The sequence below is a fragment of the Schistocerca piceifrons genome, chromosome 1 (assembly GCF_021461385.2).
Source record: "Schistocerca piceifrons isolate TAMUIC-IGC-003096 chromosome 1, iqSchPice1.1, whole genome shotgun sequence".
Classification (NCBI taxonomy): domain Eukaryota; kingdom Metazoa; phylum Arthropoda; class Insecta; order Orthoptera; family Acrididae; genus Schistocerca; species Schistocerca piceifrons.
This window is the reverse complement of record NC_060138.1, coordinates 268,098,855-268,119,867: the sequence shown is the minus strand read 5'-3', so window position 1 is coordinate 268,119,867 and position 21,013 is coordinate 268,098,855. Positions and strand designations below refer to the sequence as shown.

Here is a 21,013-nt window from a genome sequence, read left to right as displayed (position 1 = left end):
AAACTGCCGCTGCCTGTCTGGCTGCCCCTGGACGTCCAGGCGTCGCCCACTTACGAGATACTCTACGTCTTAGAGGCCTACTGTGTCATTCTCAGCGGCCTCGTCACCCTCTGTACAGACGTCCTCTTCATTAGGCTCATGCTCATGGTGACCGCCGAGCTTCACGTTCTGAACTACAATGTTGCGACTATGGCCAAGTGGCGTGAGAGAGTTTCAGATGAACGACATGATTATGGTCATCAACAAAATACTGAAATCCAGGACTCCTACATGGTAGGTAGAGCACTTCAAATGGCAGAAACATCCTATGAAGATGGCTCTGACGACCAGTTGTACCAACAACTAGTGACCAACGTTCGCCATCATCTGATCATCCTCAGGTTTGTAACACCTAGTTACTCTTGATAAAGCGTTAGTCGTAGTTCATCGATTAATTCACTATTTTGATTTAGAAACTAGTCATATTTTATTCTGCACTCAGCGACTGATTACTGCATGAAACGTCCCCTCAGAAAAATTATAGATGACTGTGCTTAAACTGACACACAATATTTTTAGCGCAACGCAATCTGACTTTCAATAATCCCTACAAAAGAATGGCCCTGACTAACAATAACCTATACCTTTCATGAATCACTTAGCTCACAAAAATCTTCGTTACTCGTACTACTGCAATACAGCGAGCGCCAATACTGCCAGCTAAATAAAAGATTCTAACTACTGAAGGCACTAACTACTGATAGGCACAGTCAGCAAATGAAAGATTTTGATAGAGAACAAACAATGTATTTACCTTAATAGTGTTCAAAAGTCATATCAGTTCATGACATCCAGTCTTACAAATTTACTGTCTCTGAGGGACACACGTCCAGATTATCCGCTCTCAAAACTCCGCTCTCTCTCTCCCTACATCCACCACCGCTGGCGGCTCACCTCCAACTGCGCAACGCTACGCACTGTTAACAGCCAACTGCCCAACACTACAATAGCAAATTCCAACAATGCAAACCAGCCACAGACTGCGCACAGCACAGTCACTGATTTTCATATAGAGCGCTGCATGGCGTTACCAACATAAAAACCTAAACAGCCTGCTTACAACTGGTATACTTTCTGGTTTTCTGCCGAGTTGTTGTTTCTATATTTCCGTACGAGACTTCTATGACTGACCCAGTTCTCTTCCTCAGTTTCTTCGAGATATGTTCCTGTGAGTACTAATGCCCAAACTGCACCAGACTAAACGATTCATTGATCTCACGCCGCTGTTTATAGCCGAATTCGACTGCTGGCTCCCATTTTGCACTTTGATATTCGTTTGTTATTCAGAGCCCAGAATGCGATCCTATGAAATGCATATTCTACCAAAATTTTGCAGCTCTGATAAATGAGATATTAATGAATTAAGACCCACAACCCAAACCTTGTTTAAACTGAAACCTTCGCCATAGTTTATTAGATTTTCCGAAGTCTTCATTTCGATAGGCTCCATAATTATGCCATCACAGAAACATGGTGTTTACTCCACGATACTCATAATATTTCATTTCACGGTTATATTCGTGGCAGTGCTCGATGACACAGATTTGCTTGGTTGTTTTAGTCCGGTTGTAAGCCTTATGTTTGAATTACCACTTTATAACTTTTGTTGGGTATAAACGTTGTTGTGTACACTTCTTATTGTGTAATTGCTTTTTAGACTACGCAACTGCAAAAAAATGGCTCTGAGCACTATGGGACTTAACTTCTGAGGTCATCAGTCCCCTAGAACTTAGAACTACTTAAACCTAACCAACCTAAGGACATCACACACACCCATCCCAGAGGCAGGATTCGAATCTGCGACCGTAGCGGTCGCACGCTTCCAGACTGTAGCGCCTAGAACCGCTCGGCCACCCCGGCCGGCTACGCCACTGCACCAAAACCTTTGTCCCTTTCGCTATAAATTTCTAACTTTGTAATGTTTCATCGTATTCTTTCAAATGTAGAATGGAAATTTTTACTCGTGATTGCTGTGTAATCTTTAATCTGTGTAGCTTGTATACTCTGATGCTAACCTTATTATGAGTATATGGCTGTGGAATTTTCTGAATATGAAACATGTCTGTACATCGCTATGAATGTACCGCTGCCCAACAAAACTTTGGAAACGCGACTAACGCAACACATTAACATGCTTAATACGGTGCCAGAAAACCGTTGGCATTCAAAACAACTTCCATTCATCTCGGCATGGCTAAATACAGGTCGTGTATGGTTCTCAGGGGAATTTTACACCATTCTTCCTCCAAAATACTGGCAGGTTCAGGTAAAAATGAAGGGGGTCGGTAGCAACTGCGCTCTCTACTCTCCAAAGTAAATAGTACTGAGATCTGTTGTCTGTGCTGGCCAGGGCAGATGCGAAAATTTATCCTTATGTTCACAAAACGAGTCCTGGACGATTCGAGCTGTGTGAAGAGGGACCCTGTCATCTAGGAACACAGCATCTCTATTGGAGAACAAACATTAGCTCATGGTATGTAACTGATCAGCCAGAATGGTTCCATAATTCCTATGGAATACCATAATATGGTAGTCCACGCCATGTTTCACGCTTGGGACCTAGACTCGGTCAGAAGTTGTTAACAGTGTGAAACAAGACTCATCCGACCAAATGACATTCTTTCATTCCTCCCTAGCCCAGGTTTTACTGCTTCACCACCACCTTTCCTGTTACGGGCAATTGCATCATAGATGAGTGGTTTTGAAATTCCAGTTCGCTCTGCAATTCCCTGTTGATGGAGGCTCCTTCATGTTCTTTCTTGAGTGTGACATTCAGTTCCGCACTGACTTTTTCAGCTGCCGTCCTCTTATGTTTCGTCAAAATCCTCTTCAATAACCACTGGCCATGATCACTCAGCACACACATTCATCAGCTTTATGACTTATAAGACCATGGTCTCGCACTTTCCCTGTATGTGATATAAATCTTCGATACAGTTCCTCTTGAAGCACCTAACACTTTGGCTGTCTTGGTTATGAACCCACCCACAATACGAGCACCAACAATTTTCCAGCTTTCGAATCCACTTAGCTCCAACATAATGCACTCACAACTGCAAAGAACCCTATTCTGACCACGACTGACTTTTGTAACGTTTGTCGAAATTGAAAGGCGCCGTTCGTGATCAAACACAACAGTGCAACCTGTAGGCTTGGCTACCTCCTCCATTTATGTTAAAATTTGCATTTTTCGCAGTTTTACCATGTTTTTGTTCAAACTTTGCAGAATAGTACAAAATTTTCTTAAAACAATATTAAACATACAATAAGGAATTTGATATAGCAGATGGGATTGACAACTTTTCAACAAACAAGGCTTTGATATTGATTGACGTATAGGAAAGCATTTCTCGTTACCAATACTAGTCAGAACGTATATAGAAATAGGTCATTATTCACCATTCCCTGAAAACTCCCGAACATTGTTTTCTCTTGGCCCTGGTTCTGAGCACTATGGGACTCAACATCTGAGGTCATCAGTCCCCTAGAACTTAGAACTACTTAAACCTAACTAATCTAGGGACATCACATACATCCATGCCCGAGGCAGGATTCGAACCTGCGACCGTAGCGGTCGCGCGGTTCCAGACTGAAGCGCTAGAACCGCTCGGCCGGACCAGCCGGCTCTTGGATCTGATATTAATTGTTACCTGAGCAGTAAAGATAACAAAACTCAGCTTTGCTCTCACATCACACCTGTGATGTAACACTTTGATCCACGTTGACCTGAAATAAATTATGTGGCTCTTGCTAAAATCGTTGTTAAGCACTCATAAAATAAATCAAGCAACTAGCAATCCATATGAGCATCCTCAAAATCACACCACTGTGTGTGAGCATGCCTGTGCTCAGTAGTTTTTCTGTCATCAAACCAAGATAAGATGGCCCAGGATTAAGTCAATGAAAAACCTGTTTCCGTTTAGTTCCCTCATTTTAACTAAGAAAGCATGGGCATTAAAAGACTAAATTTTAAAAGTATGAACATATCTCTGTTCAAACACCATTAAACTAAGAATCACTTGGGTACGAGTACAAAAACATAAGACTACGTTAGCAAACTGAACAATATATATATGCAGAACTTCATATGTATATACTTAAGGCTCACCAGCCATTTGACCATCTTCTTCCGTGCGCACGCACAAACAGTGCCCGAACTCTTACGGGAATCGGCGGTAAAGCCGCGAGTAATGAGTATGATGTGCAGGGGCACTATGAATATAGTGCGGGACAGTAAGTTGCGAATTTGGATCCCACGAGAGGCATGCCAGAGATAAGTCCCTGCAGTCGCCCTACCCTCTGTGCCCTCGGTGGCTCAGATGGATACAGCGTCTGCCATGTAAGCAGGAGATCCCGCGTTCGAGTCCCGGTTGGGGCACACATTTTCAACTGTCCCAGTTGACTTACATCAACGCCTGTATGTAACTAAGGGTATTCATTTCATTGTAATTTCGAACTGAACAATACTGACGAGATATAGCTTCTGCATTAACATTTAAAATGTTGAAAACAGCTGTAATTTTTTCTTGAGTAGATGCTTGGTAATCAAGAAATAACTGCCCAAACAATGTTGTGTTAAATGTGAATTGAATTTCTACATTATACTTCAAAAATGACAAATATTTAAGCCGAGTCATTCATACTTCTGCAATTGCAGCAAACACAAATGCCTGAGCAAATATTACCTTTACCAGATTACCCAAAGATGCAGCAAACAGCATCCCAAATGTAAACCTCCACATCACCACTGACAACAGTACAACCCAGAGAAAAGCGCATGCCTGACATGAAGTAAGCCAGAAAAAAATGACATCATGTGCTGGGAACAGCATTAACTCTGGTAGCGCAAAGATGTTTCGTGTATACATGCATTCAGAAACCAACCTCTCTGTGGCAACGATTACAAAAGCTACTACCACTTGTCCCCAAACAGATACCCTACATTACCCCTGACCCACTGAGGAAAAATTTCACAGAATATTTATTGCTAAAACAGATAGCAAGGGATATTGATGTAATCCTTTTACAATCATCTACAAAACTGTTAAGATGGCAAAACATGTCGCTTGAAGGTATATAAAGTTTTGCATCCACAAATGGTAAAATAAGTTAATATTCATTGTGTGTCAAGGTAAAATATTTGTGAATTACAATGAATTAGTTTGGCTTTCAGGGCCCAACGTCTAATAAAAAAAGTGAACTCACATTGCAAGTAAGATGAGAATAGATGAGTGTATACAATGAGTACATAAAATGAAGATAACAAGTAATAATATCAATGAGACATAAGAAATACTGGAGGAAAATAGTGAAGAAAGAAGTTGATACGTCAATTTTAGGTTTGTTGTGTAGGAGGCCACACTATGACAAACCAAGTTATCTGGACAGTTAAGAAAAACTACAAATTATTTGTAATGTGACTTAGCAAAATAACAAATCAAATTAAAGAGGCTAGTTTCTGTATATTCCAGTTTATCCACTGAGTGCATTGCATTACCACAATAATTGGAAAGGAAATTAGAAACAGAAAATATTGAGAAAAAGAAAAAAACTGAACGAAGTAACTGCAGTGACAATATGATAAAATAAGGATAATTATGTACAATAAAGACCTGTAAGTTCAACTGAAAAATAAAAACAAAATATACAGCACACTGTCGCACAAGTGGAGGTAAAATGGATTAACCTACGAAAGACTGTCCCACACATAACACTTGGCAGTGGAATGTAATTGTATCATGGCTATATTTTGTGGGAGATGCACTTACCTTTCAATTTGCGGATGATTCACTGAACCATAAACACAGTTACAGGAAGAAGTGGTACAGGTCTATCGTAAGTGGGTAGAAATGAGAGCATCTTGTGGATGGTGGACCGACTCAGGGAGATGACAGAAGTACCCAGATGTCTCATCCACCGACAATCCAAAACCCCGTGACAGATGAAGTAACAACAGTTGTGACTCCATCATAATGCATTCCAGCCAGGCTCTTAGTGACCTAAAGTTCCTGCCCCACGTATGGCCCAATTTGAAAGAGGCAGAGACACCAAGGGAGAATAACGAGCCATTAGTAGAATTACATCTCCAGTAGGTGATACCTGTCAGTGTCACCTGGCTGGACTGCAGCTAGCCAATCAATTGTGTGTTGTCCAGATGCATTTGAAGTCTTGTCAGCTGAAGAGTTTCACATAGATGCAGCATCAGCAGTCCTGGTTGGATATAACTCCAGTGACCTAGTAAGTTGGCCAGTACTTCTGATCCTCCATTAGTCGACACTAGACTGGACATTAAGCTTCAGTTTTTATAACATTCTTTCTGATGTCCCTCTCTATGTATAGTATGCATGCACATATCTGAGGAAAGTGAGTTCTTCCCTTGAGCATTCCAGAATAATTACGTGAAATATGAGCAAAAGAAATTACACAATTTATTGATAAAATATGTCAAACATAAATGAATTACTTAGCAAATGAAACCTATCAGGGACCGATATAGCACCAAAGAAAAATTGTTATGGTAGCAGGTAATTTTACAAATGGTAAATCAGGGAATACTACAGAAATGAATGAAATTTTGCTTACAGCATCACATAGTGAAAGTTCTCAATGAACTGAAAACAAATCTAATAACTAGAACGAAACAACTTAATTTAATTAATATTGTTTATTAGAACTCAAGTAAAATAATGATAAGTTCTCAATGTGAGAACTACAAGTTGAGACACCATGCCCATTCCATCCGCATTTGAAAGGCTTAGGTTCAAAGTAAAGAGTTAGGAGAATCAATTTCTGTCCAATGTACAAAGAGTGATTGTTCCATTTAAACTATCGGAAAGTACTCTACTACACACCACAACCAGTTACATCAGATACACAACTCTACTTCAGATCTATAGTTCGAGCTTAAAACGAAAATGACATGTGTCACTATGACATCGATGCCTACTAGCAGATCTGTGTGCACAAATCATAATAATTATTCACATTACAGGACATCATGATTCAGAATCATAGATCAGCCATTTGTATTACAAAACACACTAGTAATTTTGTGGTTCTCTCAGCAGTAACAATTCGTATAATCCCTAAGGAACAAAGGTCGTATCTGTACTGAAAGTAGAATCCGAAAAGCATCCATAGCCACAAGAGCATATTCAGCATACTCCATAGGCATTTTCATCGTCACTTTGGTGAAAAACTCCCCAACATTAGGCAAATATAAAGATGTAAATGGGCAGCGTAGCACACTCTTTGGTCCCAAATCACGATCCTAACAAAGTCCGTACTGTGGAGAACCTTGAGAGTAATATGGTATCGTTCAATAAAGGAGAAAACAGTGGAATACTGAGCATCAGTCCATAACCATTTCATAATATGTTAAACATAATAATTATACAGATGTGGACACGCTGCACCTTACTAATTCAGGGCAGTTCAATAAGTGATAGCCTTTTTAAGGTACCAATTGGAATGCACGTGTAACATAATCTTATTATATATGTATACATTTGCACTTAAGACCCTTTTTTAGAACCCTTCAGACTCAAAATTTCATTGTTACCTCAACATATCTCGTGTCGAAAGGCCATTCTTACTTAAAAGTACTTAACACTTCATCACTGATCTGGTTCCTTATTAACCATTAGTCTATGACAGAAAATAACAAATATTCATCACTGCGTAGCATTCCATACATGCCACTTCAAACACAAATGTAGTGACACTTCAGAGGCACAGTAATACACCACAGGTACCCAAAATATTCACTAAATGAAGTTATGCAACGATTTTGCCATTCTAACAAGTAAAGCTAGTGTAAACACAAAAGGAAAGAATACCGTGGAACCTGTATATTCATTCTCATTTGTTAGTAATATTTGATTCGTGGCATTGTAATTACGTAATGGTCAATTTTTTATTGTACCAGTTTCTAGGAAATGTAGACACGGAGTAGTCAAATTTACAGAGACAATAGAAACAATATTGTACGGTATTTGGTTTTCTGAAACAATATAGAACGATTTTGACAACACTACTCATCTCAGTAGTCAGTAGTGTTAGGAGAGGAAATCGTATCGTTTATAAAAAAAATTAAACTAAACCTCTATGCCTCCCCTCCACCCCCATTCCCCCTGCTATTCAAATGGATCTGTTTCGATTGATCTCAAACACTTGATAGTAACAGTATGACACTGTCATGTTATAAACGATACTAAACTTAATGGGTAAGAAAACTCTGTCTGAATAGAAAATTTAACATAGCAAAAAATATAGCAACAAAAATATACCCTATATTAATACTTACAGGAAGGCACGCAAAGAAAATTAACTGTAACAGTACGCCTCTGATAGCTTAGTGTGGGATACGACTCTGTTCTGAGGGAAGAAGTTTGGTCAGTTGAAAAGGGACCACTGATGGTTACTGCGGCTTCTTTGTTGAGGTTCGACTACAAACATTGGTGGGGGGCGCAGAGCATGTCACGGTGACTTCCCAGTGGTGGCGGCCTCCGACTACTGACTGCCGCATCTCGCTGCTGCTGCTTTGTCGCCAGGTTCCCGTGAATACTGGCCGTGGGGAGTGTGGCTAGCGGCGGCGACAAGAGCGACGTCGGGCTGCGTCACGCTCCCGGGCTCAGAGTGTAGAGGTCTTCTGTTGGCACCCTGGTGAGGGCAGAGATACCCAGAACTTCGTCGTCGTATTCCCGGGATAGCAGCCAAGTGCGGAGATTCCCCTGGTACCCAGAGGCTTCGGCGGTGAGCAGCAGTTTGTGTCTCAGCTGAATGAGAAGCAGAGTAGCACAGGCTCCACGTCACGTCACTGTACAGCTGTTCGACCGACGATGCTGTACTGGTTCGAGGGTCTTTAAACACTGGTTCTCCAGCCTGATTTCTGTTGTTAGCTGCGATTAGTATGCTGCACCAAATGACATCCTCTATGTCGTAAGTGGGTTGGAATACTCCTGCAGGCAGGATTACGCACTGGTGACAAGCGTCGTTTGGCGTCACCGGAGTGTTGTGAAGCCACCAACCACGCAGCTCCTTCGCCGGCTGCGACCAACTCGACGATAGTCTGGTTTCCTCATGACGCTCTTTTGATGGTCTCAAAAGTCGTCAATAGCTTTATCCCTTCACATAACCGGAAGGTACTTACCACTGTACGCATCTTTCCTCACACACATTTTGAATTCTGTTTCCACCTCATTCATGCTTCTAATTTACCTCCAGTTCCCAATTCAATGTATACTCTTTGGTCGTCGTTTACTGTGCAAAACTGTCACTATGAAAACTCAAGTTCACGACGTGTACTTACACTAACACTTAATCAGTTTCTCTAAGAAATTCGTTTCTACATGAATATGTACACCATAATTCGTATTTGCCCGAAAAATTACTACTCTTCTCGTGGAAGTCCAATCTTACATGAATATACACACTTATTATCACTGACCAAATGACTAGTACAATTTTACATTCAGCACAAGCACAATTCGTTAAATACGGAAAGATTTATAATACACCAAGAAAAATTTATTGTTGAGCGACACTCCCTTGTTTGAGAGATGGTTTCACTAATAACTCTTATCCCACATGTAACTCCTTTATATTCATTTGAGATCTTCACGATCTCGTACATTTTCCGGCTACTTTCTTGATTCTTGTGAGTGCCAAATCAGCCACCTCATAATAAAATAACCGTGGTTGTGATGGTAAAGGAACTAACTCCTTTACTCTGTCTGGTGGCTGTTTATTTTTCCAGTGCAAGAGGGGGTGACATTGAGTTAGATTTCTTGGGTAGCTCGTTCAAGCTCTTGAAAACTATTCAGATATTTGTCCCTAGTCTAGTATTCTCGATGACAGTGTAACTAGCAAACCTTTCTCAATTCACTCACTACGTGCTCCAAGGGACTCGAAGCAATTTGATAGCGAGAAATAAAAACAGTTTTTATCTTTCAGAGTCTTGAAGTTCGTGTCCAATGGCGCAAATTAAACTCAGGTCTATTATGTGATATAATATTATCCATATGACCCACTTCACTTAAGAAATGCTTCACAAATGCTAGTGACACTGACTTCATGGAAGTTCTCTGCAGAGAAGTAAGAGAAATAAATTTAGAGCTCAGCTCCACTGCCACAAATACAAAAGAAAAGTTTCGATTCTTCTTTGGAATGCGACAGTAGGGAGCTACTAACTCTCCCAATTTTACTGAAATTATAGGAACGAACTCAGTCATCTGAAATGGTAGGAGGCTTCACCTTTGACATCAGGTGTGTACAACAAGTACATGGCAGACTCTTCTCTACATATTGTTAAAGTAATATGTGTCACACAGCTTGCTGAAACACGTATGAGGACCAAAGAGTGCATAGCTGAAATGTATATATCAAATAAGCTTATTGCCCAAGTCATTGGGTATATACATGACCTGTAGAAAAATTTCCGCTACCAGTTACAATTATTATTTATCCGTCATAGGCCGGTTTCGGGCTTGATACCGTCGTCAAGTGTTCATAAATTCATGTACATGTGTATATGTGTATATTACTGGAGATCACTGTTTGAATACAAAGGAAATTATTTGCTGGTGACTAAACCGATACAAGTGGAGCAATTCTAGATGGCGAGGCAGCATTTGTCGAAAATGTATCTAAATGTAAAAGAAAAGTACCCTTATTATAATTATGCTGCTGTGACGCTTTTTACCCTCAGTTGAACATTTGTTACCATTTTCATGTCCATGTTTCAATTTTTAAAATTTAGCTCCATATTTCACTATTGTGTTTACATTCAAAAATGAAGGTCGTCGTCAAAGATCTTAGAAATAGGAAGTACAAAGATGTTGCTCATACAGAAACATATAGATTATGGTCAAAGAACTAAGATATAGGAAGTACAATGACGTTGCACACATAGAAACTTAAAAAGCTATTACAAATTGCAAAATTTTTAATCCAAATTATGAAATTTTTGATCCATTTTTTTGTCAGAGAATTCTAGGAAGTACAATGATGTTATACACATGAAATTACAGAGAGCTATTACAAATTATGGAAATGACAGTTAAAACTGTTTTGAGCCTCACTGTTATCAGAGGACTTAGATCTAAGGAGAACTATGATGTTATGCACATGAAATTTTGAAAGTTGTTACAAATTAAGAAAATGACAGTTAAAACTTGCGTTAACAATGCGACTTTTATAAATTACGATAAAAAGCTTTTGTATGATAGCTACATAGGATTTTCATAGCATATTACTTTTTTATTAGATATTTGTTTTTGAATATTTCATGAAATATGTAGAGATAAGATTTGATTGCAAGCTCCATTTGTTCGTTGAGAATAACGTATGTTAGTTATAGCTGTGGATGTAAATTTGTAGTTGTTCAAGCAGAATCATTTTCTTTACTTTGTTAACAATATGTAGAATCTGTAGGTTGTCTGTAATGGCTGTGGCTGAGTGATCATCGTTTTTTAGATGTATTGCAAATGTGGAATGTGAAAGTTATTCAAATGGGAGTCTTCCATGTGCTCATGGTATGTTGTAGTGAAACTACTTCAGGTTTGGCCTATGTGGAACTGTGAGCAATTGTTACACAAAAGTTTATAAATACCTTGTTCGTATTGGCATTGGTTATTGTCTTTCTGCTGTGGATGATGTGAAAGAAATTTGAATCCCAGTATTCTTAAAGAGATTGGCAATTTGGTATGAAATTTTATCTATAAAGGGTATGCCAGCAAATGTGTTTTTTCCTTCTTCTCAATCTGATTTAGGAGGAGTGCAATGTTTCTTTTTGATTTTTTTGCTAAGTTTATCAATTACATCTCAGTTGTATCCATTTCTAATGCAATTTCTTTGTTAATGTTCATTTCTTTTTGTTCATCATGGGGGCTGAGTGGGCTTTTATATGTATAATTACGTGTACATGAAAAGAATGCCATTTTGTGTTGTACTGAATGACATGAGGAGTTGTTAATGACAACATCTCTATCAGTGGGTTTTCTGTAAATGTGAAAGGCATGTTTATTATTTACATTAGATATTGTAAGGTCAAGGAAAATGATTCATTTATCTACCTGACGTTCTACAGTGAAGTTGATGTTGTTGTGCATGCTGCTGAGACGTTTAGCAAGTTTCTCAATCTCCTCAATTTTACCATTGTCCAGGATAATGGTATCATCTACATACCTTTCACAGTAGATATTTTATTTTCAGGTGAACAATCTAACCTGAAATATTATTTTCTATGTGGTTAATGTAAATATGTATAAGTATTCCTGCCAAACTACTGCCCATTGAAAGGTCATCTTCTTGTTTATAAATTTTGTTGTTGTTGTTGTGGTCTACAGTCCAGAGACTGGTTTGATGCAGCTCTCCATGATACCCTATCCCGTGCAAGCTTCTTCATCTCCCAATACCTACTGTAACCTACATTCTTCTGAATCTGCTTAGTGTATTCATCTCTTGGTCTCCCTCTATGATTTTTACCCTCCACGCTGCCCTCCAATACTAAATTGGTGATCCCTTGATGCCTCAGAATATGCCATACCAACCGATCCCTTCTTCTAGTCAAGTGGTGCCACAAACTCCTCTTCTCCCCAACTCTACTCAATACCTGCTCATTAGTTATGTGATCTACCCATCTAATCTTCAGCATTCTTCTGTAGCACCACATTTCGAAAGCTTCTATTCTCTTCTTGTCTAAACTATTTACCGTACACGTTTCATTTCCATACATGGCTACACTCCATAAAAATACTTTCAGAAACGACTTCCTGACATCCAAATCTAAACTCGATTTAATTCGACTACGTTCCACTATCCTCGTTTTGCTTTTGTTGATGTTCATCTTATACCCTCCTTTCATGACACTGTCCATTACGTTCAACTGCTCTTCCAAGTCCTTTCCTGTCTCTGACAGAATTACAAAGTCATCGGCGAACCTCAAAGTTTTTATTTCTTCTCTATGGATTTTTATACCTACTCCGAATTTTTCTTTTGTTTCCTTCACTGCTTGCTCAATATACAGATTGAATAACATCGGGGATAGGCCACAACCCTGTCTCAATCCGTTCCCAACCACTGCTTCCCTTTCGTGCTCTCGACTCTTATTACTGCCATCTGGTTTCTGTACAAATTGTAAATAGCCTTTCGCTCCCTGTATTTTACCCCTGCCACCTTCAGAATTTAAAAGACAGGATTCCAGTCAACATTGTCAAAAGCTTTCTCTAATACTACAAATGCTAGAAACGTAGGTTTGCCTTTCCTTAATCTAGCTTCTAAGATAAGTCATAGGGTCAGTATTGCCTCACGTGTTCCAATATTTCTACGGAATCCAAACTGATCTTCCCCGAGGTCAGCTTCGACCAGTTGTTCCATTCGTCGGTAGAGAATACGCGTTAGTATTTTGCATCCGTGACTTATTAAATTGATTGTTTGGTAATTCTCACATCTGTGAGCACCTGCTTTCTTTGGGCTCGGAATTATTATATTCTTCTTGAAGTATGAGGGTATTTCGCCTGTCTCATACATCTTGCTCACCAGATGGTAGAGTTTTGTCAGGACTGGCTCTCCCAAGGCCGTCAGTAGTTCTAATGGAATGTTGTCTACTCCCGCGGCCTTGTTTCGACTCAGGTCTTTCAGTGCTCTGTCAAACTCTTCACGCAGTATCGTATCTCCCATTTCATCTTCATCTACATCCTCTTCATTTCCATAGTATTGTCCTCAAGTACATTGCCCTTGTATAGGCTCTCTATATACTCCCTCCACCTTTCTGCTTTCCCTTCTTTGCTTAGTACTGGGTTTCCATCTGTGCTCTTGATACTCATGCAAGTCGTCCTCTTTTCTCCAAAAGTCTCTTTAATTTTCCTGTAGGTCGTATCTATCTTATCCTTAGTGATATGTGCCTCTACATCCTTACATTTGTCCTCTAGCCATCCCTGCTTAGCCATTTTGCACTTCCTGTCGATCTCGTTTTTGAGACGTTTGTATTCCTTTTTGCCTGCTTCATTTAATGCATTTTTATACTTTCTCCTTTCATCAATTAAATTCAGTATCTCTTCTGTTACCCAAGGATTTCTACTAGCCCTCGCCTTTTTACCTACTAGGTCCTTTGCTGCCTTCACTACTTCATCTCTCCAAGCTACCCGTTCTTCTTCTACTGTATTTCTTTCCCCCGTTCCTGTCAATTGTTCCCTTATGCTCTCCTTGAAACTCTGTACAACCTCTTGTTCTTTCGCTTTATCCAGGTCCCATCTCCTTAAATTCCCAAATTATTTGAGAAAATAACTGCAAATTGATGTAAAAATGCACTGGATGTGGAATATTTCTCAAACAATAAAACTGAACTTTAAACGCTATAACTCCACACATTAGAAAGAAACCACAACTATTTTTACAACTGCCGAACAAGTGTTTCCACAATTAATTAGGACACTCGGAATTAAATTCACTAGAATAGTATTCTTGTCCAGGTTTGTGATTTGGAATAATCACGGTTATTATTAAAATCAACCAAATTTCACAAATACCTGGTTCACTTACAGAGTGCCAAATATGAACAATCTAGCGTAAGACTGGTGGCACCGGAGGCGTTATTTGCAGTGGCTGTTAACGTGGCGGCGATGCAGTCATGGCAGTACTGTTGGCCTCGCCCTGTTACAGGTCTTCTTGGCGTTGGGATTATATTTTTACAGGGCCAAAAACCATGCCATGATAATAGTATCACCACATGCAGCATCCGAGGCCCATAAACACTGCTTTTAAGCTCCTCTGGCCTCAAAACGCCAAGAATGTGAGCCACAATGATCCGCTACTGCTAGCGAAATGTTAACGCAGCGCTGCTCAGCCCAGACTCCTTACGCGTCACAAAGGACGAGTTGCCACTTGCGCGCCATAACACCTTTCCCACTCCACCAGGCTACTTCCGTAGCTGCGGGGCTGCCCCACATATCTTACATTCAACACTACATTCCATAACTATGGACCAAGTCATTTACAGTACATCATATAACAATTATTCCAGTAGTTATTTAAATCCACAAGCACAGTTTAAGCAACATCGTTCAAAAAGTTCACATAACTGAAATATGTACACACGTCAAAGAATTTCCATGACAGTACAAAAATAGAAATATCGAAGCAGATACCAAATAGGTCGAAAAAAAGGTGTTAAATTCTCGCACGGACATGTTGGACACAGAGACACAGAAAGGGTCAACTCTACACAAGAGGATAATTCCGTGGACCGTCAAACAATTGGAAAAAGTCGGAACTATAAATCCACGACGCTGGTACAGACACAGAGATCCAAACGCATTGGCTCAGGTGGTGTGAAACGAATCTTCTAGAACAAAACGGTCGGATGAGGCTTACGACCATTCCCTGTGGCTCCTCACATTCTCTTTCAAAGTGCTACCAAATGCACATTCATCAGCAAAGAAGAAGTGAAGGTCGCCAGAGGGCGATGGGCTTTCGAAAACACAAGAAAGTAAATACCTCTGTCTCGATGGACTGCAGGCAGCACATAAGCTTAAAAAAGTTTGCTGCGTCTGAAGACGATGACAAGGCCGGTCGTCGAGATCTTGCCCGTAAAAATGTAATAAAAAAAAAGGCTCTGAGCACTATTGGACTTAACATCTGGGATCATCAGTCTCCTAGAACTTAGAACTACTTAAACCTAACGACATCACACAACACCCAGTCATCACGAGGCAGAGAAAATCCCTGACACCGCCGGGAATCGAACCCGGGAACCCGGGTGCGGGAAGCGAGAACGCTACCGCACGACCACGGGCTGCGGACTGGAATGAACGAATTGGCCGCACATCTGTGTAGCATATGACACGTAGCATTGCTGCAACATTTTACATCTTCGCTATTAGCCTTTCGGGTGGTCCGTGGGAAAAATTCCTGCATAAGCCTTAATATTTGTGATTTTGCTGCTAATACCATTAGGCGAGATGCATGTGAAAAATGTAATACGTTTCTTGAATTGTATTGAAACATACACTCTGAGAGCTTTAAGACTAAGTCTTCAGCTGACACGCAGCGGTATGAACATTTCTGCGACAAACACCCGCTGACTAGACAAACACATGAAGAATTGCAAAAGGTTCCTAGAAACAAAATGCATGCTCAAGAAACATCCAAATGAGAGTTTTACAAGCGATCTACCTGATACATGAGTTACGTTTCTTCGTGATGTTTTCTTTTTTAACAAAAAGAAAAAAATTGAGCCTCCCTCCTGCACAACTAGATCTATTCCGTCTTTCAAACTGAAATCGTCCAGAATGGACATCGATAAATGTTTGACAGTTTCCCGAGGGGCCAAAATCCGATGTGCCCACAGCATGTCTTTAACATATAGTAGCAGTTCCTAATGTTTACTGAGACACGCATATGCTACTTTCCCTCCAGATGATGATGTACAATAAATACCTATATCACCTCCATAGTTTGTTTTACATTAAATACTAACGTAAGTATTACTCTGTTTTGGTTGCCAACTGAGAAGATATAATGATTATGTTTGTATCAAAAACATCTGTATTCTCCTTTCACATTAAGAGTTGCATTAGACAGAGCTACAGCAGTACTTCTGTGTTCTTAAGTTTGTAATGGGCAGAATAATTTACCTCTCTGTTACAGAACTGTCAACCTCTTGGAGGCAGCAATGAGCAAATCGATTATAATTCTCCTCTTCGTTAACATGGGCGCCTTATGTTCTAACCTCCTCGTTGTCGGTGTGGTAAGTAAGCATGCTGATTTTTAGAAATAAATTATTATAAAAGAAACCAGAGTAAAAATTTTATCCATGAGTAATGGAAGCGACGTGATACTGCTTCTGAGACACGGAGTACACGTCAGAAGCACTTCATAGCAACTGGAAACTGCGTTACATAATAATAAAGCTCATAGCCTGGAAGCGCAGCTAGTTGAAGCGGAAAACAGACCTGCATTAATAACACTATGTTGTATATTCGCGATTTTTCTGGCTCGTAGTGTAATTGCTGCGCTTAATTATGCAGTTTGGGGAAAAGAGCATATACATGGAGCCTCCTAATACATGTAGCTATCTCCTCAATGGGTCGACTGTCTTCCAGTTTTAACGTCACTTGTTTTATGCGTCACCTCTTTTAGATTAACATTAGGGTGGTTCCATGTTTATGGCGCGCACGGCATGGATTACTTGCAGTGAAGTTAGTATGATCCTCGAAGCGCACAACGCATAACGGACATCGAACGAACAGAACGCAGCTGGCCACAATGGTACAGAGGGAAGTATCAACAAAGAAAAAAGAACTATATGCCGCCGATTACACAATCTTTCCATTGCGAGGCACAGGCCGCAAGAAGGCAGTCTAAGGTAGAGTCAAAGAGAGGAAATAGTAGGTCGCAACCGGAAATGCCACAACACTTGCCTGCCGGCCGGAGTGGCCGTGCGGATCTGGGCGCTACAGTCTGGAACTGAGTGACCGCTACGGTCGCAGGTTCGAATCCTGCCTCAGGCATGGATGTGTGTGATGTCCTTAGGTTAGTTAGGTTTAATTAGTTCTAAGTTCTAGGCGACTGATGACCTCAGAAGTTTAGTCGCATAGTGCTCAGAGCCACCACAACACTTGCCTGCAGCTTTGCCTCAGAGGTGACTGGTGGGAAAGTCAATATGAACGGTTCAGGCAATGAAGTCACTGTACATTCGTGTAACATTTTTTTCTGTTAGTTGCCCGCAGACGTATCTACAAATTTTGTAAGTAAACAACTGCTTAATTAATATAGCCCGTAGCTGATTTACGATCTCCCTCCAACGCAAGGAACTTTCTCCATTGGGACCTCATTCCGTGAACCATTGGACTCGTTTGACATCTTTCTTATCAATATTTAATCGCTGCATACCTACTGCACATAACACAATAATCCGTTTTACATACTCCAATCTTTGTTGTAACCTACAATACTGTTTTATAAGAAACTTAATACTATACCCGTTCTCGTCTTGTTCTTCAAGGTTCCATTTACAATTCCACATACGTCTCAATTTTAATAATGTATTACTACACCAATAATTTCATTCCAGTTGATATCGAAAACTGGAGACTTGCAATGCCTTCACTAACATTTTTTTGATCAAATTTTTTTTTCGTAGTGGCCTATAACTTTATTTTTAGTGGTGGTTATTTTTCAGATTCTAACATTGCGTTCGTAATTCTTATACACTGAATGTTGTACGTTCGATTCGTTATTCAGGGCGTGCATATACTTTACTTGTGTGCATTTATCTTGTCTTCAAACATAACATTCGTTATTTGCTTTGATGGTCAGCTTTTGAGACACCGTTCAGAACCTGGTTTACATGAGTCCATCCAAATACTATGGCCATTGAATTCATCCCAACCTAGTCTACTGAAGCGTTTGCAACCTTTCTAACGCACATAACATTCTTTTGTTTGCATCTTTCCTTTGTGATGCTTTATTATACCACGAGTTTCATGTGTGGGCGGGAGATTGTGTGCATCATTCAGCCCACAATTAAGTTTCAGATGAAATTGTTCCCTCTTGTTCTCTCTCGAATGGTTTATTCATGATCCCTTGTCACTGTTTAACGATTCTAATATCTTTGCGATAGAATATGTACTTTGCAGTGTGCATTAAGCTATCCCAAGTAATGTTATAGATTTTCAGACTTCAGCAAGGATACCTGTTTTACTGGGCGACTAGTACGATCAGACTCATGTTTCTCGAAACTGCAGCAAGCATTACGCCTCGGCTACTTCTTCCTACGTTTTTTCACACCAGAAGGTACGTTATCAAGCGGCGATGCAGAGAGGGTGTCAGCTCATCTCTTTAGGTAGGACTTGATGGCTTTTGTCTGTAAATTGAAAATTCATAAATACAAAAGATTGGATAAAATGTCTGAGCGAAGCATGCTCATTGTATGCTTGAACTGGTATGCTGACTGTGCGATAATTCTCGCACCTGTCAACTCTTGCAGTCTTCCAATTTGTGCGGATGATATTTTTTCGAAAGTCAGATGGTATATTGCCAGACTCATACATTCTAAACATCAACGTGAATAGTCGTTGTGTTACTTTCCCTAATGATTTTAGAAATTCTGATGGAATGTTATCGATCACTTCTACCTTCTTTAATCTTCTCCAAAGCTCTCTTAAATTCTGATAATACACTCCTGGAAATTGAAATAAGAACACCGTGAATTCATTGTCCCAGGAAGGGGAAACTTTATTGACACATTCCTGGCGTCAGATACATCACATGATCACACTGACAGAACCACAGGCACATAGACACAGGCAACAGAGCATGCACAATGTCGGCACTAGTACAGTGTATATCCACCTTTCGCAGCAATGCAGGCTGCTATTCTCCCATGGAGACGATCGTAGAGATGCTGGATGTAGTCCTGTGGAACGGCTTGCCATGCCATTTCCACCTGGCACCTCAGTTGGACCAGCGTTCGTGCTGGACGTGCAGACCGCGTGAGACGACGCTTCATCCAGTCCCAAACATGCTCAATGGGGGACAGATCCGGAGATCTTGCTGGCCAGGGTAGTTGACTTACACCTTCTAGAGCACGTTGGGTGGCACGGGATACATGCGGACGTGCATTGTCCTGTTGGAACAGCAAGTTCCCTTGCCGGTCTAGGAATGGTAGAACGATGGGTTCGATGACGGTTTGGATGTACCGTGCACTATTCAGTGTCCCCTCGACGATCACCAGTGGTGTACGGCCAGTGTAGGAGATCGCTCCCCACACCATGATGCCGGGTGTTGGCCCTGTGTGCCTCGGTCGTATGCAATCCTGATTGTGGCGCTCACCTGCACGGCGCCAAACACGCATACGACCATCATTGGCACCAAGGCAGAAGCGACTCTCATCGCTGAAGACGACACGTCTTCATTCGTCCCTCCATTCACACCTGTCGCGACACCACTGGAGGCGGGCTGCACGATGTTGGGGCGTGAGCGGAAGACGGCCTAACGGTGTGCGGGACCGTAGCCCAGCTTCATGGAGACGGTTGCGAATGGTCCTCGCCGATACCCCAGGAGCAACAGTGTCCCTAATTTGCTGGGAAGTGGCGGTGCGGTCCCCTACGGCACTGCGTAGGATCCTACGGTCTTGGCGTGCATCCGTGCGTCGCTGCGGTCCGGTCCCAGGTCGACGGGCACGTGCACCTTCCGCCGACCACTGGCGACAACATCGATGTACTGTGGAGACCTCACGCCCCACGTGTTGAGCAATTCGGCGGTACGTCCACCCGGCCTCCCGCATGCCCACTATACGCCCTCGCTCAAAGTCCGTCAACTGCACATACGGTTCACGTCCACGCTGTCGCGGCATGCTACCAGTGTTAAAGACTGCGATGGAGCTCCGTATGCCACGGCAAACTGGCTGACACTGACGGCGGCGGTGCACAAATGCTGCGCAGCTAGCGCCATTCGACGGCCAACACCGCGGTTCCTGGTGTGTCCGCTGTGCCGTGCGTGTGATCATTGCTTGTACAGCCCTCTCGCAGTGTCCGGAGCAAGTATGGTGGGTCTGACACACCGGTGTCAATGTGTTCTTTTTTCCATTTCCAGGAGTGTAATACTGGAGCTCCTATACCTTCTAAATCGTCTCCTGTTTCTTCTTTATTACATCAGATAAATCTTCTCCATCATAGAGGCCTTCGGTGTACTCTTTCCACCTACCCTCTCTCGCCTCTGCAGTTAACAATGGAATTTTGGTGACACTCTTAATGTTACCACCCTTGCTTTTAATTTAACTGATGCTTGTTTTGACTTTCCTGTATGCTGAGTCAGTCCTTCTGACTACCATTTCTTTTTCGATTTCTTCACATTTTTCATACAGACATTTCATCTTAGCTTCCCTCTACTTCCTACTTATTTCATTGCTCAGCGACTTGTTTTTCCGTATTCCTGAATTTCTCTAAATATTTTCGTACGTGGCTGAAAGCTC

At 41.1% G+C, this 21,013-nt stretch overlaps 1 protein-coding gene across 1 annotated transcript in view; it reads left to right on the top strand.

The window, feature by feature from the left end:
* Positions 1-252: 252 nt before the first annotated feature.
* LOC124713666 (putative odorant receptor 19b) overlaps positions 253-21,013 on the top strand; it is a 32,530-nt gene continuing 11,769 nt past the window's right edge. Inside the window, exons 1-2 of the mRNA XM_047242965.1 lie at positions 253-380; positions 16,687-16,786. Coding sequence (XP_047098921.1) covers positions 271-380; positions 16,687-16,786 — 210 coding nt within the window. The 5' untranslated portion in view covers positions 253-270. The remainder of the gene's footprint in view (positions 381-16,686; positions 16,787-21,013) is intronic.